This window comes from Nicotiana tomentosiformis, chromosome 1, assembly GCF_000390325.3.
Source record: "Nicotiana tomentosiformis chromosome 1, ASM39032v3, whole genome shotgun sequence".
Taxonomy (NCBI): domain Eukaryota; kingdom Viridiplantae; phylum Streptophyta; class Magnoliopsida; order Solanales; family Solanaceae; genus Nicotiana; species Nicotiana tomentosiformis.
The window spans coordinates 113,572,280-113,598,541 of NC_090812.1; the positions used below are offsets into that span (position 1 = coordinate 113,572,280).

At 34.9% G+C, this 26,262-nt stretch overlaps 1 protein-coding gene across 4 annotated transcripts; it reads left to right on the top strand.

Annotated features, from left to right (window-relative positions):
- Positions 1 to 1,940: 1,940 nt before the first annotated feature.
- Positions 1,941 to 20,933, top strand: LOC104119787 (uncharacterized). 4 transcript variants are annotated; one of them, XM_070189974.1, is made up of 11 exons: positions 1,944 to 2,192; positions 2,509 to 3,774; positions 3,970 to 5,490; positions 5,593 to 5,679; positions 8,145 to 8,297; positions 8,405 to 8,568; positions 8,654 to 8,801; positions 9,310 to 9,432; positions 19,311 to 19,398; positions 20,420 to 20,627; positions 20,882 to 20,933. In XM_070189974.1, the coding sequence occupies exons 2-11, from the start codon at positions 2,635 to 2,637 to the stop codon at positions 20,889 to 20,891; spliced, it is 3,642 nt and encodes a 1,213-aa protein (XP_070046075.1). In that variant the 5' UTR covers positions 1,944 to 2,192; positions 2,509 to 2,634; the 3' UTR covers positions 20,892 to 20,933. The 4 variants fall into 4 exon arrangements, with proteins under 4 accessions (XP_070046077.1, XP_070046075.1, XP_018634417.1 ...); XM_018778901.3 differs by having other exon boundaries at positions 2,509 to 5,490; XM_018778902.3 differs by having other exon boundaries at positions 2,643 to 5,490.
- The last annotated feature ends 5,329 nt before the right edge of the window (positions 20,934 to 26,262 follow it).

A 26,262-nucleotide genomic window follows, 5' to 3' on the forward strand; every position in this document is an offset into this window, starting at 1 on the left:
TAATAGAAGACTAGTAAAAAGAAACGAAGGAAGTATTATTCCTTGCACAATCATGTTTGTGTTATAATCTCACATTTCAACATAATTGAACAAGTAATAATATATCAATAACACGATATATTAAATTAAAATATAAAGGATAATTTAAAAAAAATCAGGTACGTACTAACGGTTATAGTAGACGAATTCCACATGAAACAAGTAATAATATCTATTCATAGGGTTTCATTAAACTCTATAAGGTTAGAACACGTGTTGCACTAAAAACTAAGACCTCCGACTTAAAAATGGATGTCTGCTTTCTAGTTATTGGTGCTTGTAATTTTTAAAAAATTGAAGGCAAGCTTTAGATTTCAAGAACCCCCAGTTGGCGCCAATGTACCTGCCTCGGGAAATACATAAACACTATTTCGGCTGCTATTTAAGAATTACCGAACTAATTTTATTTTAAAATATTTAAATTAAAAATTTTAATTTAAAATAATTTAGAATATTTATAATCCAAAAAATTAAATCAACAAACTAAAATTTAGAATATATTGACTAATTTCTAAATATTTGTGATTTCAACACCTCCACCATCACGCTAATAAAGGCAATGGGGCCTTGTCTTTCAAGTTCCAATCATACTACCATCAGTATTCTGAATATTTTATTGTAAAATCCCATAAGGTTTTAGTATTTTACTACTATCTGTCTACTTTTTTTCTTTTCAAATAATCAACTGAAAAATAAAGAAGATCAAAATTGGACAAAAAAGCAAAAAAGAATTACCAGTATACCCTTTTACTTTTCTACTACATGTCCTCGGAGGAATTGTCTTCAAACATTCAATAGAGGGAAAGTAAGGTAAGCGATGTCGATTTGGTTGAAATTCGGATTAATGAGTTGTTGAAGATGAGATAAAAAATAATTTTTGAAAGTCGAAATTATGTTTGGACCTATATTTTATTTGAAAATAATTTAAAGTTTTATTAATAGAAAACTTCAAAAACTAATTTAGAGTTATTTTTGGGATTTGAAGATATTATTTTCAAAATCTGCTAAAAGATAATTAAAATATATAAACAAATAGATATTTAAAAATAAAATTTGAAAAAAAGCTCCCAAAATTTATGGCCAAATGAGAGCTAAGTTAAGTCTTTATATACCAACAATCTGTCGACTTTTTACATTATTTTAGGTTATTAAATAAATCACTATTTATAATAAAGAGTAATGTAGATAATTTGAAAGTAAATCCGTTACAATATAATACTAGTACACCAATTACTCGTCGTCACTGTTTTGCATCGAATCATATATTGTTTTTCTATATAAACTTCAATCACTTAATCATTATTAAACAATATGAATTATCACTTTAATTTGAAAATTTTCCATCACTTAATTATATTTTCTCGTAAAAGCTTTTTCACACTTAAATATAAAAATAATCACTTGGATCATTCTAGATATTTTTATTTTCAGCAATCATTGTAGATTCACGAGTAAAGAATATGGGACAGTATAAGTTGTGATAGAGTAATAAATACTTATTTATCCTTAATCATATATTTCGGGTTCGAGCTACGGGCATAGAGTTTCCTTGTTAAAGAACACTCTACCCCGATGTAAAACTTTTTGACATGATTTCGGGATTTAATCAGGTCCCACTGCGAGTACCGGTATCGAGCGAGAAAAAAAAAAAGAAAGAGTAAAGAAGATGGGTCTATACTCTATAGTTTAAATTGGAGCAGAATAGCTGATAGGTCCTTATTGCTGACAGACACTCTGACCTCAAACCATAACAGTCCACGTAAGACAAAGAAACGCGCCAAAAGAAATATTTATATATACTCATTTTAAACTTAATTAATGGACCAGTAAAAGCACTTTTAAGGTTAATTAACAATGGCTAATAATAGTCCAACACCATATGTGTAGAAATTGAATTGTATATACAAACAAACAGTCAGTCCCCTTCGCCTATTTCTGTAAAATACAATGTCTCTCTCTCTCCGTTGCTTCAGATTTGGAACTTCGGGCGTAGGCCGCTCTCTCTCACACTTTCCTAATTTTTCTCATTTTATCTGTTAAATTCATTTATCCAATTGATTAAACCCTTAATTCATTCCCCGAACTTTCCAAATTCATGCGTTTCAGTGAGCTATGGGCTTCAGCTACACAAGTGAAGCAGAGTGATTATACAAGTATGTATCTACTTTTTTTTAATTTCTAGGTTTTGATAATTCGATTGTTGAATTTTAACTCTGATGCTCGGGTATCTGATTAGTAACAGTTTCTATACCCAACTTTGATCGCGTCGCATAATTAGATTATAGTTTTTTGTTTTTTTTTAAGCTTTTCTGATTGGTCTGTTAGTTTATGTTTTATCTCTTAATTTTGATTTTCTATTGATTCGTTACTGGAAATATAATTTTCAGATTGATTGTTTGATGATCGGGAGGAGAGATATTGAAGGAAAAAGCAAATTTGTCTGATTGTTTTACTGTTTATTTTTTTCAGTTTTAAAGCGGAGTGGTTACTGGGCAGCTCAAGGATTGCTATTTTCGTGTGCATATATTGTAGTGAAGAAGTTAATAAAATCTAATTAGTTTTCTGTAGAGAGTGTAAAGCATTTTTGCCTGTTTCATGTTCAGGGGACTTCTGATGCTAAATTCATCCAAGGATTTAGCTGAAACTATGATCACCAGGGTGGCCGGCCCTTCTGGTCAATGGATCCAGCAAGAATCATCTCAGCCGCTTATCTTGAGTGATGGCATATCTTTACACAATAATGTAAATAACCATATACCTGTACAGACTAGTGAGTTATTTTCTATGGAATTTCTTCAGGATCCTTCTTCCAGAATAGTTCCTACTGTGTCTGGCTTTACTGAGAAGCATGATAAGAGAGCTGGACCTCAAAGTAAGCTAAGACAACATCCGGGTTATGAGGAGCTCACAGGACTACTTGGGTTGACAAGAATAGATTCTGAATGTGCTTCTGACATAACTGAATTTGCTTCTGCAAGAGGGTCTATCACAGAAATCGAAAATGGGGGTTTTGTGGAGAATGAGCATACATATAATCAGAAAGTTAGCTCTTGTGGGCATGTTGCTGGGGGAGCTACTACAATGTTATGCTATGAACAAGCTACTTCAGGGCCAACTGCTCCACCCTCATCTAAATCTGAATCTTCACAGTCACTAAAATCTTCTGGATTAGGAACTTCAGATTGTTCCCAGATGGGAAAAATAAAATTCCTATGCAGTTTTGGTGGTAGAATATTGCCTCGACCCAGTGATGGAAAACTCAGATACGTTGGTGGAGATACACGTATCATTTCCATACGGAAGAATATTTCATGGGAAGAACTTATGAAGAAAACATTGGCCATCTGTAATCAGCCTCACACTTTCAAATACCAGCTTCCAGGAGAGGATCTTGACGCCCTTATATCCGTCTCTTCTGATGAAGATCTTCAAAATATGATAGAGGAATATTATGGCCTCGAGAAGCTCGGGGGCTCCCAAAGGCTTCGAATATTTTTGGTTCCTTTGACTGAATCTGATAACTCATGCCCTGTAGATGCTGCTGTTGTTCAACCAAGTGATCCCGATTATCAATATGTTGCTGCTGTTAATGGCATTGTTCGGACTTCCGCTCAGGAGAATTATCATGAGCAGTGTGTGGGCCATGAAGTCAGCAAGGTGATACCTAAAGTAGACCATGGTAATGGTCTTTATGTCCCACCTCCTGCTCAATTGATTGGTGAATCTCAGAATCAGGTTATGTTTCCCAATCAATCTACTCCTTTTTCTCCTGTGCTTGTTCAACAGGGAGATTACAAGAACGACCCAGGGAACACATACAAGAACAAGTCGCCACATGGTAGTATTGAATGTCCGGTGTCGTTTAGCAGCACCCAATCATTACCTGAAAATCCGAGTGGATGCATTAATGTTGGTTATTATGCCCCACAGGTAAACCTGATGAATTTGCAGAGTCCTAACAAAAAAGATGATGTTGCCCTGCCAAGCCAATCTAGTGAATTGATTTCACATCACCATGGTCCCAACAGAGACTTTGTTGCTCCAACAATGGAACAATGTGATGCAAGCTTTCAACAGTACTCTTTTGAAAGAACAGAACCCAAGGAAAGGGCTGTTCTCTCTGAAAAGCCGAATGATGAAATGGATCTATTGCTGGGATACACTTCAACTGTTACTCAAAATGTAATTCCGCATGCCTTTTCGGATTCAAAACTTCAGGAACATGGAAAAAGATCAGCTTACTGCTCACAAGAGGGAATAAGCTCATTTTCCTCTTTGAACTTTGCACCAGCTCAGTTATCTTCACATGGAGTGTCTGCAGCTCAGCAAGAGAACCTAGGGTTTCTGCATCAGAATACATACCCAGTCAGTTCTCTGCCTCATATTAGGGTATTGAATGGGGAATTAATTGTGGCCAATGGCATGGCGCAAGAGTTGCCTTTCGACTCAAATTCAGTGAGTAGATGTGGACCCGTGCAAAGAAATGTTAATGGTACTGACAGTAGACGCAACCCATCTGAAGCAGATTTGGAAAATTACCATCCCGTTTTGAAAAACTATATGGACAAAAATACAATTTGTGAAATGGTGAATGCATGTGATGTCAATAACGCACTTTTATGTCATGATGTTAAATCACCTGATAACAAGTCATTCAGAACAGCTGTGGTTTCGAGGAAAAAATTGCCTGACGTAAACTCTGTTATACTGTCTAATAATGGAGGTGATATACCGGGTGAAGAATCACAAAATTTTGACATGAATTTCCTTGCATCAGCATCTTTAATTAGTACAGTAAATGAGCGGTCCCAAAGAAATCAATTTGAGAATGCCTCAGCAGGGATAGAAAAGGATGAACCTGAGAACAATATATCCCGGGTCAAGAGCTCTGAAGTTGCTGGGAGGATTTCAAATTCTGAGACACAGTCTCATGGTGCAGAAACTCTGACTGATCTACTGCCTGAGTTGTCTGATGGCAAAAATTCCTATCATTCCGCCATGCCAGCAGCTGTTGCATGTCCTCAAGATATTTTTGATAAAGAACCCTTGCTAATATTCTCCGAGGAATTGTCATCATCATCAGTTGGTGGTGATGGAGGCCAGTTGATGTCCTCGCATTACTTAGCTTTCAGGCAAAACCCAACCAAGGATGTTGTTTTTACGAGAGAACTTTCTCTAATTGATGAAGAATTTACCAATTACAGTGATCAAAGAGTTGTGACTTCTGGCATTGGTGAATTTTCTAGTGAAAAGCAAAAGATAGAAGATGCCCAAGTTAGGAAGAGTATCAAAGAAAGTCAGCAGGATCCGAAGGCAAATGGAAGAGATATTAGATCACCCAGCGGTGACTTATTTACTGCAAATCTCCTAGGTTTGGACACCATTGGTGGTGCAGTCATATCTTTCAGTGCAACAGACGGGGTGGCATTTCCCCATGACTTGGGGTTGGAGGTGAAATTGTATTTCATTTTGATGGGTTGGTTTATGATTTAGTTTATAAATGCTCTCACTTATGCTCATAAAGTTTTACATTGATGACCTGGCATGGCGCAGGATGCCAACCCCAGTGATAGAGATAAGGATAATTTAATCACTGATGCTATGATGGCTGAACTGGAAGCTGATTTGTATGGTTTGCAGGTAAAGGATCATTTCCTTTCGTATTTTAAACCTTGTGGGAATTGCTCATGATAACAGCTCCATTTCTCCCCTTTTCAACTATGACGGCTTATGCTCTAATCTTGTGTAAGAGTCTGAAAGACTCAAAGGGCATTGCCCTCTTACAGCCATAGTACCAGAGGCAGGCTTATAATATATACAAAGGAGTGGGATAAACTGTACAAGGCTTTGTCCTTCACTACATACTCCCCCTCCGGCAATACCTTTATCCTTTTATCATGGGTTGTTTTATGAATAATATCTTTGATATATTGTCATCCTGAAAGATTTTGCGGTTCAGTCCTTAGCTGTGATAATGGTCTGCTATTTCTAGTGTTGGAGTGCCCCTCAGAGGTTATGGAATGATTTTATTGCTTATCAACTATGTTCCTCTATGGAATGATTTTATTGCTTGCTGATATTGAATTAAGAATTAGGTAAATCCAACAATCTACTACAGTAAGTTGCTCTCTCAAATAGGCGGCACTAGCTGTTACGAGTTGTATTAAAGGAGCTTCTAGTCAATCATGAGGCTGCTACAACATCTGGTATACAGAAATATGGATTGTACAACTATTAATATCGATCTTTCAATTTGATATAGAATAACAAAGCTGATGAGGTTAGACATTGTCAAAAGTAAAGTTTTGATTGAGTGGCTGATAATACTTGGATTCCCTGTTAATAAATATTCATATATTTCTCAAAAAACTACTCATTGAATACTCTACATGTACTAGATTGGCTGCAAGTAATTGTCCTTCAAAAGTATAACTCTACCCGCAAAGTCTCCAAATATGTTATCTACTCAGCGGAAGATCTGCACTGATGCTTGATATCCGTTCAGATATGTGGTGAAATGCGGAATTGAAGCACAAATGTATATCAACCGGTGTTACGTGGTGCATTGCTTCAATTTGTGGAATGGGAAGAAATCCAATGTGCTCAATAATATCTAAACCTTAAAAAAAGCTTGTTGGGTTCTGACTTGTGTATATCATATCATAACACTAACGAAAATATCTTAATTCTGTCAAAAGAACGAAGTAACAACAACAACAACAATAACAACCCAGTATAATCCCACAAGTGGGGTCTGGGGAGGGTAGTGTGTGCACAGACCTTACCCCTACCCTGGGGGTAGAGAGGCTGTTTCGGAAAGACCCTCGGCACCAGGAGTAAAAGAATGAAGTAACCCTTCTTAAATTTGAGAAGTATGAGAAAGTATATATTTCTGGTGTATAATGAAACTATGTAATGATAAACATTCTTTTGTTTTACACTTTAATTTGGTTGAGTCATGTCTAGACAAAGTTTATGACATGCATTATAATACAAAAAGGTAATAATTTGTTAACTAAATTAGCATACCAAAATTTCCAGCCTGTTGTGTTTCAGAACACCCTAGGTACACTAGTCCTTGGCAGACTCTGCACTCCCTGGGTATAACAAAATAGGCAGTGATTTCGTTCACCAACCTTCTGCTTTGCCAATCTGCCCAAGTTGACAACTGATGTTAATAGTTAAACCACATAGTATATGTATCATGTATGCTTTGCCATTAACTTATTCTGTGTTGGTTATCAGTTGCCATCTATGTTGCGCGGACTCTCCAAAATGATGCCGCACCCGTGTCGGATCCGACACGCACCCGGTAACATTTTCGGAGAGTCCGAGCAACATAGGTTGCCATTGTCTTGACTAGGTTTGATCTTTGGCTATGTATCAGTTGTCACTACGTTGCCAAGTTTAATCTGTTGATTTCAGCTGCTTATTCATCCTTTTTTTTAAGCACATCTACTCTGTCTGTCTACCCAGCCTCTCTGTGCGCAGTGGTGGCAAAATTAAAAAAAAAATAGTTATCCATCCATATTATCCACTAAAGAATGGGTTGGGTGATGAACGTTTTAAAAATGGGTCAAATATGGATAAGAACCATATTATCCACTTTAAATATGGATAACCAATGGGTTTAACTTTTACATTTGCAAAGGCTCTAAGTTGGGGTGGCTAGGAATTCTCCCAAAAGTGATCATATTCAGGAAGCCATGGATAATATCGGTTAACACATTTTCTATCCGTATTAAATATGGGTCGGGTCGGATAATTTATCTGTTTCTTGCATTATCCATTTTCTACCCGTCTATATCCGACCCGACCCGCCCGTTTGCCACCCCTATCTGTGCGTGTATTATTTCTCTTGTTGAGGCTTTTCGATGCTTCAAAAGTTCTGCTTTTTTCTGAGTGACATAGGCTGAAGGTTATCTCTTGGAGAATCTTCCCTGAGAAATTAGTTTGTAACTAGTTCATGTTTTACCCTTCTTTTCTGCTTTTAAGAAAGGATGCAAACTTATATCTCTTTTCTTAGAGTTTAAATACGTTTGCTTTCTTTAAGAGTTCATTAATTCATACTTAAGCAGTAAGCTACAGCTGTTGTTAGTCTGCAGATCATAAAAAATGCTGACCTAGAAGAATTGAGGGAGTTGGGCTCTGGGACATATGGTACTGTTTACCATGGAAAATGGAGAGGAACAGATGTTGCTATAAAGAGACTCAAGAAAGCATGTTTTTCTGGGAGATCATCACAGGAAGAAAGGCTGGTTGGTTTACTGTAACATATTTTCCAAGCATATAATTTTTTCCTAGATTAGCAGCAGCGTTTATGACCCTTATTGTGAAACTCACAATAGAATTGTCTTTTTTCCAGATCAAGGACTTCTGGAGAGAGGCACAGATCCTTTCAAACCTTCATCATCCTAATGTGGTTGCATTTTATGGAGTAGTACCTGATGGGTCAGGGGGAACTTTGGCAACCGTGACTGAATTCATGGCTAATGGATCACTTAGAAATGTTCTTATTAAAAAGGACAGGTGAAGTTGCTTTCTATCTGTCTATTAGTTCTACGTGTTCCCTCTAATTTATAACTTAATATCATCTGCTGAAGTCCTTGTGTAGGTCACTTGATAGTTACAAGAAACTTCTAATTGCCATGGATGCTGCTTTTGGGATGGAGTATTTGCACTCAAAAAATATCGTCCACTTTGATCTAAAATGTGACAATTTGTTAGTCAGTCTGAGGGATCCACAGCGACCCATATGCAAGGTATCTTCAACCATTGCTTCAGGAAAACATGCACTTCTGAGTATACAAGAATAATCCATAATGAATCATGAGAGTGCATCTTCTGACATAGAAGCATGAGTTCCAATGATATAGCTTTTGTTGATGTTGGAATATTATTGGACTGACTTCTGGTCAGATAACCTTTCTGTTTCCAGAAGCACATTACTTTTATCTAGCGAGCCAAAAGTTTTTAGCCAATTTGAATGAATGATGAAAGATATTGGAACAGAGTGTACTGCCACGCCAAATAAGGTTTCTATGGTAAAATTTAAGACCATTAAAGACTGCTTATAATGAAACAAAGATTACCACACCACCACGTAGGAGAGCTACTATATGAGAACAATGCATTCTTGCATGCTTATTTTGTAGGGCGAATCCTGCTAGCTCTACTGATAAATTTTCATAGGCTAATTTAAGCCAATCTGAATTTAAGTAAAGAAACTTATGTTGCCACAATGAGTTATTTGTAAGATAACTAATGCAGGTTGGAGATTTTGGACTGTCAAGAATTAAACGCAATACTCTCGTATCTGGAGGTGTACGAGGTACTCTTCCCTGGATGGCACCTGAACTGTTAAATGGTAGCAGTAACCGAGTATCTGAGAAGGTTAGACTAATTACTGTAATTTACTACTATCATATAGAGGTGGCATGTGGGCCGGGCCCGGTCCTAAATGGGCTTCGCGGGCCCGGTCCTAAGCGGTCTTGGGCTTCGCGTGCTTCTTGTTGGAACCGGTCCGGGACCGGGACCACGAACTAACGGTCCCGTGTTAAGTGGGCCGGTCCCGGGCCTAAGCGGGCCCAACAAATACTTTCTATTTTTAAAATTATTTTTATACAAGTTAGAGAAAAAAAATGGTAATAAAAATATCTAAGGCAATTCCTAGTAAATTATATTATAGAATTGTCACCTAAATTTTTTAATTCAAATTTAAAGACATAAATATTGTAAAGAGATATTCAAAGCAATGCGTTATAATATATGTATATATATATCTTAAGATGTATATATAGTATAGTATAGTATATATATAAGCTATATTCGATATATATATATAAGTTTATATATATATACTATACTATACTATATATACATCTTAAGATATATAAGCTATATTCGATTTACTATATATACATCTTAAGATTTATACATTAATATTTGATTTATATACTATATATACATCTTAAGATATATATATATATATATATATATATATATATATATATATATATATATATTATACTATATGTATAGCTTAAGATATATAATATATATATATATATATATATATATATATATATATATATATATACTATCGAATATGGCTTATATACTATGTATATATAGTATAGTATATATATAGTATATATGTATATTATATATATATATATATATATATATATATATCTTAAGATGTATATATAGTATAATATATATATAAGCTATATACTATCGAATATGGCTTAAGATATATATCTGTATATATATTTTATATATAGTTTAAAGACTGTATGGAAGGTTAAAAACCTTTACTCAAGCAAGGGGTCTGTCCTAATATAATACATACTTTTATTGAGTCCATGTGTCTAGCAGTTCTAACCGTGAAAGAAGATGCCCTTTTTAACTCCATAATCGGGCTGAGGTTCACGGCTGGCTAGACGAAGCCACTAAGGCGAAGCCAATAAAAGCAGTGTTATATTAGACTGTACCAACCATCTTGACACCAAGTCAAAACTCTATATATAAAGTTCATTTATATTTAAATAGATGCCATCTCTTTCATGGTTTATATAGGAGAGAAGTTAGATACTCAACATAGATATGAAGTCTCTTAGCCGGACATCGTCACGGCCAGAGAGGAGAGACTAAAAGAAATACTAACTAAGAAAGAAAGAAATATGTACCTTGTGGCCAAGATGCAAGGCCCTGAAGATGAAGAACTGAAAACTTTATTTACTTTTGTTCTTCTATTACAAGCTACCAGCTACAAACTCTTACTTACAACTTGAGAGAGAGAGAGAATTCTAGAGAGAGGGGGTCTCGAATCCTTTCTCTAACGAATGAATGAAAGAACGTATAAATAGAAAGAAAAAGAATCTATGAACAATAAAAATTGGGTCCCATGGGCCCCTGTTACAGTGTTTCTACTGTTGAAACAGTGTATCTACTGTTGATGAACAATATATCTACTGTTTGAGTGGGGTCCGACGGCTTCACTGTTCTTGTGGGGTCCAGCTGTTTCACTGTGCTGGTCTCTTTTCCGCTTCTTTCATTTTGCGGACGAATTCTTCTGCCTTCTGCAGATCTTCATCAGACTGTATTTTTTCTGTTTCAAAGGGTTGAGAATCTTCAGCGATATCATCATTGCTGGTTTCACTCTGCATAGAAGTGTCTGATTTCTCATATTGATTAATGGAATGAAGTAAATTTCTTTTGACCTCTTCCAAGTAATTGTTAATCATCTCTGCTTTATCTCCTTCTTGAAAGGAGATCCTTCTGGCAATATGCCTAACTGAACTGTCATCAATTACCTCTTTCTGAGGTTTGCTGGAATATTCTTGGATTTTTATTTCGATTGAATCCAAGAGTTCCCGATGATAGTTCTTTATAAAATGGGCTAAATCACGCGACAAATCTTTATAAAAAGGCGAAATATAATTTAAACTTCCCAAAAATCTTTGTAACTGAGTTCTATCAGTAATAACATCGGGAAATTTTGAAGCAAAATCAATCGATCTTTGAATAGGAGTAAAGATTTGTCGAAATATTCCAGCAAACCTCAGAAAGAGGTAATTGATGACAGTTCAGTTAGGCATATTGCCAGAAGGATCTCCTTTCAAGAAGGAGATAAAGCAGAGATGATTAACAATTACTTGGAAGAGGTCAAAAGAAATTTACTTCATTCCATTAATCAATATGAGAAATCAGACACTTCTATGCAGAGTGAAACCAACAATGATGATATCGGTGAAGATTCTCAACCCTTTGAAACAGAAAAAATACTGTCTGATGAAGATCTGCAGAAGGCAGAAGAATTCGTCCGCAAAATGAAAGAAGCGGAAAAGAGACCAGCACAGTGAAACAGCTGGACCCCACAAGAACAGTGAAGCTGCCGGACCCCACTCAAACAGTAGATACATTGTTCATCAACAGTAGATACACTGTTTCAACAGTAGAAACACTGTAACAGGGGCCCATGGGACCCAATTTTTACTGTTCATAGATTCTTTTTCTTTCTATTTATACGTTCTTTCATTCATTCGTTAGAGAAAGGATTCGAGACCCCCTCTCTCTAGAATTCTCTCTCTCATGTTGTAAGTAAGAGTTTGTAGCTGGTAGCTTGTAATAGAAGAACAAAAGTAAATAAAGTTTTCAGTTCTTCATCTTCAGGGCCTTGCATCTTGGCTACAAGGTACATATTTCTTTCTTTCTTAGTTAGTATTTCTTTTAGTCTCTCCTCTCTGGCCGTGACGATGTCCGGCTAAGAGACTTCATATCTATGTTGAGTATCTAACTTCTCTCCTATATAAACCATGAAAGAGATGACATCTATTTAAATATAAATGAACTTTATATATAGAGTTTTGACTTGGTGTCAAGATGGTTGGTACAGTCTAATATAACACTGCTTTTATTGGCTTTGCCTTAGTGGCTTCATCTAGCCAGCCGTGAACCTCAGCCCGATTATGGAGTTAAAAAGGGCATCTTCTTTCACGGTTAGAACTGCTAGACACATGGGCTCAATAAAAGTATGTATTATATTAGGACAGACCCCTTGCTTGAGTAAAGGTTTTTAACCTTCCATACAGTCATTAAACTATATATAAAATTCAAGTATATTTCAATTCTTATATCCTTACTGATTGTGCGGTTTACCGCCAGTCTTTAAATATAAGGGTACTGAATTAGCTAGATTAAGAATTCTCAAGTATGTTAAAATAGAAATCTTTAACTGGTGGAAACCTTCCAGACATATAAATGTCAGATGAGAGGTGTGAAACAAGTCCAGTTCCCGGTCAAACGGTGATTTCTGTTTTAGCTTAATTGAGAAGGCATGGCGGACTACCGCCCGCCTCTTGATCCTGTTAAAATGGTATCAGAGCCTAGGTACTTTCATGGTATATATAAGATAGATATGAAATATTCGACATAGATATGTTTTTGAAATATGGATTTAGGAGAAACTAGTATGAAAAATATTAGGTTGGAAGAGGTAGATATACCTCAAAACCTTGATTTGTTAAACAAATGGACTATTCCTAAAGTCCCTATTAGAACAATCTATGATTATGGATGGTTTGATAAACTCTCTTCTAAACAACTTGTTAAAACAACTGAGCAATTTTTAGCTTTAAATTCGTCTGAACAGACTATTCGTTTGTTAAACAAGCATGATGTAGATGTTTATAAACACCAGTATAATTATTTACATATTGGTATGGTACAAATTGCTTTTAAACCATTAGCCCTTAAAGGGTTACCAGAGACGTTTTTAGCCGCTCTTAGAGATGCTAGAAATCTGAATTTCAGACAGTCTCTAATGGGTTCTATTGAATCTACTGTTGCCTACGGCCCAGTATATTTTAATACTCAACCAATCTACAATTATCTTTATCTGATGTTAATATACTTGATGCATTAACATTAAATGTGAAAACGCATGGTTATAATTATACGCATGGTTATGAACTTATATGTTTATCGTATAGGATTTATTTCAAATTGCTATCTACGTTAAACCCCAGATGTAAATTATATGATACATCTGATCAGACTATTCTAGTGGAAATGAATTTTGCAAAGTCTAAGGTCACCACGAGGAGACCTATTAAGTGGGAGGAAATTAATTTTCCAACTACATGGACTTTGGATTCGGTTATATCCCCCAATCAGATAACTAATGATGTCAGTAATACTGAGTATTCTCATATTACTCAAAATCCGGATGGAAGGATTTTTATTCAGTTTGATGATAATAGTTCCTCTTATAATAGACAGTTATTTTCTAATAATAGATTGTTGCCTGCTATTAGTTCTAATTATAATAGACATTCTTTTACTAGTCGTAGACTGTTGCCTGATATTCAACATATCTCTCCTGTTGAACCAGTCTATGGACCAGCTAGAAATCGTGCTGCATCTCTACACACAATTTCTACTAAAGTAGGTGATAAACCTGTTGAAAGGGTTAAGATTAACCCCAAGACAAATATTGTTCAGGATAATGATAATACTTCTGATAAGGATATTCCTTCTGCGTCCGAGATTGATTTTGACCCGAATGATGTTTAAATGATTCCACACCAAATTGATTTTAGTCCCGGGTCACAAGCTAGAGGTTATATCTAAAAAGAATTTTTCAGTGATAAATGGAACCAGTTTAAAACTTGGTTTTTTGATACTTATAGTAAAGAAGATTTAAACAATATTTCTCAAGAGTTTTATGAAACCTGTGCTTTACATAATCAAATTATGTATTTTGTTCCTTGGTTTATAACCACATATTTACCACTTTTTATAAAAGTTTTGGAAAGATCTTATAAAGACGGGAGTGACAATATTACTAAAGCCATTTACCCCCCTCAAGCACCTTTTGTTTTACCTAATAATACAGGTATTACTTTTACTACATTTCAAAAATTTATTGATGAAGATGTTGCTGCAGTCAGCATCGCAGAAATTAATAAATTAATTTCTCAAAATAATTATTTAAGCTTATATGTTAAAGTTTTGGGAGAACGGATTAGTTTTCTTGATGAAAAACTTAATGATTTAACAATTTTGATAAAAGATATGATCACTAGCAAGAGAGTAACTGATACTGCCTCTACTTCAAGAAGCAAATCAGAATCTCAAATTGTTGTTACTCATATTCAAAGACCCCCTGAGATTCAGGATTTTAAATTTAAATCTTTTGATGATTTAGAAGAACTTCTTGATAAAAAGTTATCCGGTTTAAATATTAAACCTATTGATTTATCGAAAGATTTTGCTGATAAAATAGAGGCTACTTTTGATTATAAAAATGATGTTTTATTAGAGTTTAATAAACTCAGAAGTTATCCTAAAAAGAATAGTAAGTTTACAGATAGCAGATATGCTGATAAACCCAGAATGCAGACTTATTATTATAATCGTCCTACTCCTCAAGATGTTTTAATAGAGGAATGTGGTTGGAATCAGACTAATACGTCTTACAGTGGTTCCGAAATTTATGAATGGAATCTTGATGGTTTGACTGATAGGCAGTTAACTATTCTTGTACATAGAATGCTTATGTATGCAACTATCTGTAAAAGTATGAAGAATACAGATAGGAATATTTGCAGAATGATTGTTGCAGGCTTTACTGGCCAACTTCGTGGCTGGTGGGACAATTATTTGACTATCGAAGAAAGGGCAATGATTATCAACGCTAAAGCCATTGCCGAAGGAGTTGATAACTTAGGCATGACCCTAGTGGCAAATAGAGAAGATGCCGTTTATACCCTTATTCTTACAATCTTAGAACACTTTAATGGTAGATTTACCAATCAGAATGAGACTGTCCGTACTCTTCTTAATGGCCTTAGATGTAAGACCTTAGGTGAGTTTAAATGGTATAAAGACACTTTTATGAGTAGAGTGATGGAACTACCTGAGAATAAGATTGAATATTGGTAAGCTAAGTTTATAGATGGTCTTCCCTCCTTATTTGCTGAAAGAGTTAAAAAGGTCCTAAGAGGTAGTTATGGTGAAATTCCTTACAGAGATTATACCTACGGTAGTATATATGTATATTATATATATATCTTAAGATGTATATATAGTATAATATATATATAAGCTATATTCGATATATATATTTATATACTATCGAATATGGCTTAAGATATATATATATCTATCTATCTATATATATATATATATCTATCTATATATATATATATACATCTTACTATATTAAGATGTATATATAGTATATCGTAAGATGTATACTATCGAATATGGCTTATATACTATGTATATAGTAAGATGTATATATATATATATATATATATATATAGTATAGTATAGTATAGTATAGTATAGTATAGTATATACTATATTATACTATACTATATAGCTTAAGATATATAAAAAGACAAATATTGTAAAGAGATATTCAAAGCAATGCGTTATATTTTTATTATAGCATTAAAACATCATGGCAATATCTTTCTTAGTCTTCCTCCCCCCTATGGAATGAGCACAACAAGGTGCTAATACCACCATTGAGAAGTAAAAGAAACTAATCAAGATGTGCCAAAATACAAATTACATATTAATTTACATGGTATCTCTTACAAATTTCATAAATCCTTCAAGGTCCGGAGGAATTTCCGTTGGTGGTGGCGGAAATGAAGCTTGGTCATCACCGGCACCGCTTCCAGGCGAAGCATCATCCTCCGCAAGTTCAGCTAGCATTTCTTCATAAGCTTCGTCTACCTATGGTTGTGATTCAGCAAGTCCAAAATTTCTTCTTTCCGAATGGATCAAATCTCTGAAAAGTACTGATTTTTCCAAGCTCTCCCTCATAGACGCTCTATAATCACCGAGTTGAAGCCTTGCTTGACTGAAAGCGCTCTCTGATGCCACTGTTGAAGCTTGAATAGTTAAAATGTCTCGGGCCATTCTTGAAAGAATCGAAAAGTATTTTTCTTTGTCCTTCCACCATTCCAAAATATTAAAGGAGCCGTCGGGATTCACTTCCTCAATTCCCTGTGACAAATAAACTTCAAGCTCATTTAGTTGTGAAAAATCACTAGTACTAGAACCTTGAGAACCCCTGAACCCTGCCCAAGCACTAAGTGCTCTTACTCCCGCAGTTCTTTTAGATGATTGAGAACTAGAAGAAGAAGGAGTTGGAACATTTGGTCTAGCATGATCTAATGCAACTTGATAAGCATTATAAATAGTTTGAACATTTATTTTAATTGAGGCTATTGCGTCCGCAAGTTTAGACAACTCCTCATCTTCAAGTGCTAAACCATTATAAACAGTTTCATACCAAAACTGAGGACCTCCTAATTTCATAGTAGGATTTAACAATGCAGCAACACCATAAATAAGGGGAATAGGGAAAAAATATTTTTAAAATTTTTTTCTCATGGAATCAATAGCAAGTTGATAAATTTCCCCAGCCTCTGAAAAATGATCAAATAAATTTGCAAGTTCTGCAATATAAACTAAACAGTTAGAAATAGTAGGATAATATTGCCCAGAAAATTCATTTGTAGCAATATGAAATTTTTCTAAAAAATCTACAAGCATTTTAACATTAGCCCAATCCGCATTTGTAAGGTGCTCATCATCATCACTTACATGAGCATTAAACGTTGAGTTTATGGGGTTTCTATATTCATATGCAACAACTAAACTTTCATACATGTAATTCCATCTAGTTGGACAAGGTTTAGGAACCTTTCTTTCTCTTAGGCCAAATTCATCGCATCTTTTAAAATATTCTCTAAGTCTACTTCTACGGTTTGAATAAAAAAGCCAATTAAGAGCCATTTTAACCTTTTCAATTTCAACATTTAAAATTCGCATACCATCACCCACAATTAAATGGTAAATATGGCAAATACATCTAACATGAAAAATGTTACTAAATGCAGGACTTAGTGTAGTGGTAAGCAATGCTACAATATTTGTGTTACTAGTAGCATTATCCATTGAAACTGACATTATTTTATCACTAATGCAAAAATATCTACAAATATCCGTAATCGTGCTAGAAATAAACTGCCCTGTGTGACGTGAATTAATTATTCTATAAGCAATAATGCGCTTTTGCATTATCCAATCCTCATCAATCCAATGACTGGTAACAGTAAGGTAATTACAGTAATTACCACTTCTATCAATATCAGTTGTAATAGCAACACGACAATTTATATGAGTAAATAAATAGCGCAAATATTGTTCATATTCATGTTTATATTTATAAATATCACTCTTTACGGTTGTGCGAGGAAAACCTTTATAAGTAGGATTATAAACTTTTCTAATATAATGCACAAAGTGAGGGTTAGAAGGAAAACTATAGGGTAAGCACATAACAGTAACCATTTTTGCCAATTCTTCCCGATCTTTTTTTGGATCATAATATAAAATACCACCGGTAACAGTGTTAATTCCCGGTTGAAATTGATTTGACCCGGTACTAAGGTCAGCTTGACTAGGTGCACTTGTCCCCTCGGCAAAGCTTTCATACGAAAATATCTAGCTTTATCTTGAGGGTGTAGCAATATGTGTCTAGTCAAACTTCCCGTCCCCCCGACTTCCAGCATATTTAAAAACTAATTCTTTGCCACAAGTTTTACACTTAGCCCTATTTTTTTCTCTTTGTTGAGTAAAAAATGGCCAAACAAGAGATGTTTGTGCCCGTTTAGAAGGTTGTCTAGAAAAAGTAAGGGCAGTAACAGGAGGGTCAGACGGGGGATCATTTGGATTATTATTAGTTGGGTTAACTTCAGGAGCAGGACTAGTGGGTGTATCGTCATCCGGTTGCGTTTCATCAAAATCTATTTCTTCATCATCATTTTCATCAATAGTTGGATTACCATAAAGAGCATTCATATATTCATGGTTTAATTATTCACCGGGTGCAATATTATGGCAAAATTGGCTCTCGGTAAATTGTAATAAACTATTATCGCTATCAAGAATAGGAGGTGTAGGATGGGTAACAGGTTTGGGCCGGGGAGCCGGGGGAAGTGGAGGAGGAATAGATTGGCCACTAGATTCACCACTATTGGATTTTCCCTTATTTTTACTAAACATTTTTTTAAAGGAATAAGCCATCTTAATTAATCAAGCAAAGTAAATAAAACAAACAAAACTATAATATTAAAACTTAAGAGTTAGAACGAGTTTACCGAATTGACGAACAACTTGTTAAAAAATAATTATCGTTGAAGACTTGAAGACTTCAATTCACCAACTTCACAATTTTGCACAAATTGTAACAATTAAGTAAGCAATTATAGAAGAATATTAGAGAGATTGAGAGAGATTGATGATTTTGTGAGAAAAATGAAAGAGGTATTTATAGTTGAAAATAAGGAAAAAATGTAATTATAAAAAGTTTGGGGTTAAAACAAAATTTGGGGGGTTAAATGGCTATTTTGGCAGACCAAACGGTCAATTTTTTTTTTTTTTAAAATTATCCGTTGGGCCCGTTTAGGACCGCTTGAACCGGCCCACTTCTCAGCCGGTCCCGATCCCAAACGGTCCCCGTCTTGCGGGCCTCGCCTATGAGACCGGCCCACTACCCGGCCCACCACCCCACGGTCCCGGTCCTATCCAGTTAGGACCGTTTAGGCCCACCGCCCATGCGGGCTTGCGGTCCTGGGCCGGTCCCGGTCCTAACCGGCCCACATGCCACCCTTACTATCATATGAAGTAAGCTGTGAAAGTATGTCATAAAGCAATAAACTGGATGGTTTGGTTTCCGACAGGTTGATGTTTTTTCATTTGGCATAGCAATGTGGGAGATCTTGACTGGGGAAGAACCCTACGCAAACATGCATTGTGGGGCAATCATTGGTAAGGCTCTGGTTACCTGTTAAACCGAGTGAATATTTTCTGCTTTGTAACTGTGACGGGAGTTGTATATAAGGTATATGGAAACAAGTGGTTTATACTTGCATGACCAATTCTGTACTTACATCCTGTTGAGGTCCATAAACAATTCAAAAGGGGATGATTTCATATTAAAAAACCAGACTGTTGTGGCATTAAATTTTTCTGTGCTATAAATCAGCGACTTGACCACTTCTCAGCTAAATTATATTTTAGATTATACCTTTTTTAAAAATAAATCATATAATTCAATGATTTTTAACATTTGTTTCCCTTCAGTCTTGTTTCTAATACTCTTGCTCTAGCCTGTTTAATTGTTGCTACTGCGAATATGCTTGAGAATTTGCCATTCTTCCTTTTATACATGTGAAACTTGGAAACATGAGGCAAAGGCCAAAGCGTCTGGCCAAGTTAAAGCTTAGTCTTCCAAAATTTTGACAAATTGACTTTATGTCCTTATTTTTGCAAGTGTTAATCCTTCTAAATGATTTCTATATCTGATGTTGCCAAAATTTACTCATGCATCCGAACAACTATTTTTGTCCAGTAATCAAATATAGCTCCGCAAGTTCACGGTCTTTCCTCAATGCTGAATTCCAGTCAAAAGCATTAATCTTGCTCTCTGGGAGCTCCAGAAACATAGTAGTAGAAGAAATTTAACCACTTGACTCTGCAACATTTTAAGGTGTTTATGAGATTGTGATGTATTCAGTCTGAGGGAAAATAGGACTGCTAGTACACCTATTTCGTTTTGGTTCGATCATATTAATGCTCAAAAATGATGACTGTGTAGGCCACCAATTCTAACCTAATTGGGCCAGAAGCTATAAAAAGAGCGGTTAAGCTACGTGCTATTTTCAATAAGTTTTCTTTGTTAATTATGAGTTTCCCTTTCCTTAGGCAGTGGAAAGAAAAGAAGTGCATCTTTTTGATTTCCCAACCCTTTTCAATTTGGCCTTGTTTGATTTGTTGATAATGGTTGTAGGGGGGATTTTGAAGAATACTCTTCGGCCTCCAATGCCAGAGCGGTGTGATCCCGAGTGGAGGAAATTGATGGAACAGTGCTGGTCTGCTGACCCTGAAGCTCGGCCATCATTCACGGAGATTAGAAACAGGTTGAGGTCTATGGCTGCTGCACTCCAGGCAAAGGGGAATAGCAAGTCAGCCGGACGTGCCAACGCAAACACCCCTGTGTAAGTCATAAGGATAACGCACCTGCTTTTGTACTTTCGGTCAACTTGGTGGAAGCATTGGGAAATGGATGGTTTTCTTTATTTTGCTAATAGAGCAACCTGGCTTTCTCTCTTTCTTTGCTCTTAAGTGATTATAATTTTGTATCATTTTATTCATTCTTTGCAATGGAACGCTTCTAGTCATAGAATTAGGCGTAAACTGTGATAGTGTGATGAAGTTACTGAGCTTGCTTTTTCTTCTTCTTGGAAATCAGGTGTATATAGACGTTTGCTCAAGGAAAAAATTGTCTCTTTTTGTTCCTGCCACAGACTTGGAATCTTCTATATATGAGTCGGTCGTACAGTTTAATTACCACTTCACTTATATAGCCGGGAAAACTTTTAGAATAAAAAGATGAATATCAACAAATCTATTAATGCATAGATATACTGATTCCTGAAAGTAAAACTTGCGCGTTTGTATTGCGCGCCAACAAATTTTAGTGTTATTATATGTTTTTGCTGAAACGCCTAAAAATGAAACCCCCTCAAAAAAAGAAGAATAAAGAAGAAAAGAAAAACTGATATGGTATCAAAGGAAGAGGGAAGTATTTTCGGGCTACGTGATAACTACCGTGGAGGAACTGAGGAAGACAAAGCTTTCAAATAATCAGAGGCACTGGGAAATTGCTTTCCCTTAATGGGATTAACTAAATAACCTTTTTTGGGGGGTGAAATCGGGCCCCTTGTACATTTATGAAAACTTCACCACTCCTCCGGAAATGGGTTACTGGTCTACGCTTCAAAAAAAAGAATTTCACCCTGTTAGATAAAAGTGCAGTTTTAATCTGTCATTCCACATTTGCACTTTTTGTTCTCTGTTAGCCAATTTTGGTATTTATTTAACCTTTAATTTGTAGAAGTTACTGGTAGATTTACTCCATTCTCAATAGGTCTAGAGCACAGTAAAAAGAAATGCTAGACATGTATCTATTTATCATTTATTCATGGTTAAGTAATATGGATTTTCATTTTAATTTTTACTAATATAATTAGGTTGTTTAATTTGATATAAGCATTCGATGTAAATAAGTAGTTATCAAACGGGTACCTTCACCTTTTCGTTAATGCTACGGTGCATGTCCTTTTCTTGAGGGGTACGTCCCTTCTCAAGAAGAGAGATTCACGTATTTTTCTTTAAAGGTACGAAACCTCAAAGATAAATATGTCCCTTTTGAAAGAAGCATGCCCCCATAGGTTTGGAGGGGTTTATAATGAGGGAATGCCATAACCTTTCAATGGCAGAATAGTTCGGCCCTGAATTTGACAACTTTTGTTTAGTTTCCCATAAGCTTTACATGGTCTTTAATATCCTCATGAACTTGGTAATTTTATAGCCTCAACCCCCTGGACGCTGACAATCCGTGAGAGTGTGACACACGCTCTGCCAGATGAATTTTTTTGTCCATGTGGCATTTTTCACAATAATATATATATTCTTATCTTTTTAAGTCCAACAACTATTTAAATTATTTTTTTCGTGCCACAATCTGTATAAAATAAACTTGAAACAATATTATTTTGACTATAATTTTTTAATTGGTGAAAGATAATGATATTTTAATCAAGTTACTTTTACACATTTGATCATAAAAAGAAGAAATACACAGTTAGAACATATTATCATTGCATCTAAAAAATAAAAAAAAATATTGTTGGAACTCCATATATTGGCTAAATAATCTTTTTAGTTAAGAATATTAAAATTCCGACCAAATATTTGCAAATTTGACTCAAAAAAAATGCATGGTTTAAATAAATAGTCATTGCATGAAAATAAAAATAAAAATACACAATACTTTTTTCTTTTTATAGAAAATACTATTTGAACTTCATTACTTTGGCTACATATTCTTTTTAATTGGCTAGATAAATGGAGTTTCAACTAACTTTTGTGATTTGGACCGGAAAAAAAGATAAGAAATACATTGTTGAAACATATATTCATTGTGTTTTTAAAAAAAAATACAATTGGAAAAAAGAATATACAATATTTGATTATGTGATAATTAATATTTGAAAATATACCCCATTTGGAAGCTAATTTTTCTATTTTCCTTCTCTTCCAAGTGCCTAAAAGAGTGTGTATTCGCGCTCTTGCCACGTCAGGATCTAGGAGGGTCAAGACTATCAAATTTTCAAGTTCAAAGGGTATTAAAGATCACATAAATTTTAAGGGAGAACGAAATAAAAATTGTCAAGTCTAAGGGGATCCCGAATATTTCTGCCGCCTTTCAATTGCATTTATATATGTATTTTTTTAATGGATCAGTTTACATCGATTTAAGAGAAGAAAAATTGAAAACTAAAAGTTTTATATGTAATGAGAGGACACATAGTCTTACACATTGCCAGTTTATTGTATTGATATTTTCTTCATGAAATAATAGTGAATTTTTTTATGGAAAAGAGTGGAATTGGATATCAACTAATTATAAAATACAGTGCAAAACAATATGATTCGTCTTTCTATCGTACGGATCATATAGAGGTAAATTAAAACGACAGAGAAAAAAAGAATATAAATTCTGTACATTGACGCTGCAATTTTTTTTATAAATAATTGCTTATAAAGTAATTAGATAAGGATTTCTATTATAGTATAAGCTTGAACGGATAACTTGGTAAAAATGGTAAATAATCTGTTATCAAATGTTAAATTACATAGTCCCATTTGTTTGTAAGGTATGGATCCGAATGATTCCTACCTTAGACTATTAAGTGCATTTTCTTAAATGATTAAACCAATTAATAAATTTGAATGTAATCTAATATTATTAAGAGGCTATATAGTTACATACTTTTTGAGAGGATGATTCAAACCACCACAAACCACTACTATACGATTATAATTGTTGGCCACCAACACCATCTTTATTACAACGACCAGCAACTGCCGCGACAACCACTATTATTTATCACCTTCACCATGACAACTAGTGCTATCGTCGCTGCCAACCACCAGCATCACCACAACTATTACTATTGTCAATCACAACCACCATCACACCCGCTAATAGCCACCACTACTATATAGTTATAATTGTTAGCCACCAACACCATCATTATTACCGGCAACGACCAGCAACTGCTACGACAATCACTACTATCTACCACCTTCACCATGACAACTAGTACTATCGTCGCTGCCAACCACCCGCATCACCACAACTATTACTATTGTCAATCACCACCACCATCACACCCACTACTAGCCACCACTACTATACAATTATAATTGTTAGCTACCAACACCATCATTATTACCGACAACGAACAGCAACTGCCACGACAATCACTACTATCTACCACCTTCACCATGACAACTAGTGCTATCGTCGCTGCCAACCACCTGCATCACTACAACTATTACTATTGTCAATCACCACCACCATCACACCCACTAATAGCCACCACTACTATACAATTATAATTGTTAGCCACCAACACCATCATTATTATCGACTACGACCAGCAACTGCCACGACAACCACTACTATCTACCACCTTCACCATGACAACTAGTGCTATCGTCGCTGCCAACCACCCGCATCACCATAACTATTACTATTGTCAATCACCACCACCATCACACCCACTGCTAGCCACCACTACTATACAATTATAATTGATAGCCACCAACACCATCATTATTACCGGCAACGACCAGCAACTGCCACGACAACCACTACTATCTACCACCTTCACCATGACAACTAGTGCTATCGTCGCTGCCAACCACCCGCATCACCACAACTATTACTATTGTCAATCACCACCACCATCACACCCACTGCTAGCCACCACTACTATACAATTATAATTGATAGCCACCAACACCATCATTATTACCGGCAACGACCAGCAACTGCCACGACAACCACTACTATCTACCACCTTCACCATGACAACTTGTGTTATCGTCGCTACCAACCACCTGCATCACCACAACTATTACTATTGTCAATCACTACCACCATCACACCCACTACTACCAACTACCACCATCGCCGCTAATATTTACAACATCACGACTATCACTATTATCAACCATCACTGCCAATCACCCCCACCATAATAGCTACCCCTATGGTTAACCACCACCATCACTAACATAGGCGTATCTATAGGTATGGATATGTGTTCACTTGAATCCATGCCCCTTCCTGGTTGACGCATAATTATGCTATATTTATTCAAAGTTATTTAAATATATATGTGTTCACCCAATCTCAAAGAGTCCTATGATACAATAATATTGGGTGCACCTTTACAATTGAAGTTAGAACTTCAAATCATATTATTTATCTTGTTGTTTTTTCCTTTCTTTCTTTTTTATAAAGTTGAGTTCAGAGGTTTAAATCTCATGTCTGCCTTGTTTTTTTCTTTCTTTCTTTTTCTAGAATTCGGTCCACCCGTGGGGATGAACATATCTTGTGTTCCTCCTTTTACATTTTAATTAAGTATTTTTTTTTCTTTTTGTTTCTTTCTTTGTTTTTGGTTTATTCATTCAAAATTCTCTAAGTCTAAATATTCAAATCCTCATCTTCTTATGTCATATCATTAAATTTTATGTTTTTAAAAAGGGCACATCGGCATATTAAATTTAGCAATAGCGAAGAATGTAGTGTATAATCAATGGATTTAGTTAATCTCAATATTTTTCACATAGTATAGATACATATGTGAAAAGTTACAAAAAATGAAAAAATGAAAAAAAAATTAAATCCATAATTTTAAAAGAGTAATTCATGAAAAGAACCTAACGATTGAACTCGTCAAATATTAAATCCGAATCCACCTCGTTATAATATGCATACATCCTCTTAAAATCATGGATACGCCTCTGATCACTAATACCCTAGTCAACCACCACCAGCATATCCATCATCACAACTAACACATACAACTCCTATATCGTCAATCAATCACTGCTAATATTGATCGATATAATCTTTAAATTAATATTTTATTTTAGATTTTATATTTATTAACTTTTAATAAGAATCAAATTATAAACATTTATCTATTGAAAAAAACAAAATAATTTTAATAATTCATTGTTCAAATGTAAATATAAATCTTAGTATTTAAATGTGTATTCAGATTCAAATATTTAATCTTAAAAATAAATACCCCCAATAGAGAAAAGAAAAAAATTTACACCATTAGTATATATAACTTAAAAGAAAAATATTGCAGGAATCCATTTACATACTTCTTCGGAGTTCCTGCAATTGTTGGCATCCAATTAATGTGTACATAGACTGGAGTCAACGCTAAAAAGAATCTAGTAGGAAAAACTTAACAACCAGGTGGAGCAAAAACTTAACAACCAACTAAAAATAAATACAGTCAAGAACTAATTAATGACTAACAGGAAAGGAAGAAATAGTAAATAAATTGTTTACTCGAGCATCAACTGTGTGTAATATGGTCTGTAACAATATGGTCAAGTGGGAAATTATAATGTTTTGTTTTGGCAATTTACTTACTACTCTAATAAGTATTTTGGCAATTTTCTCGTCTCTATTTTGTTTGACACTATTTTTTAATTAATCAGTTTGAAAAATTAACACATTTTATAGTTTTTAAT

Coding starts and splice junctions, on each gene's coding strand:
- LOC104119787 (XM_018778901.3), top strand. CDS start 2,635: ATGTTCAGGGGACTTCTGATGCTAAATTCATCCAAGGATTTAGCTGAA. Junction 5,680..8,144: donor CTGATTTGTATGGTTTGCAG/GTAAAGGATCAT, acceptor GTTAGTCTGCAG/ATCATAAAAAATGCTGACCT. Junction 8,802..9,309: donor CACAGCGACCCATATGCAAG/GTATCTTCAACC, acceptor TAACTAATGCAG/GTTGGAGATTTTGGACTGTC.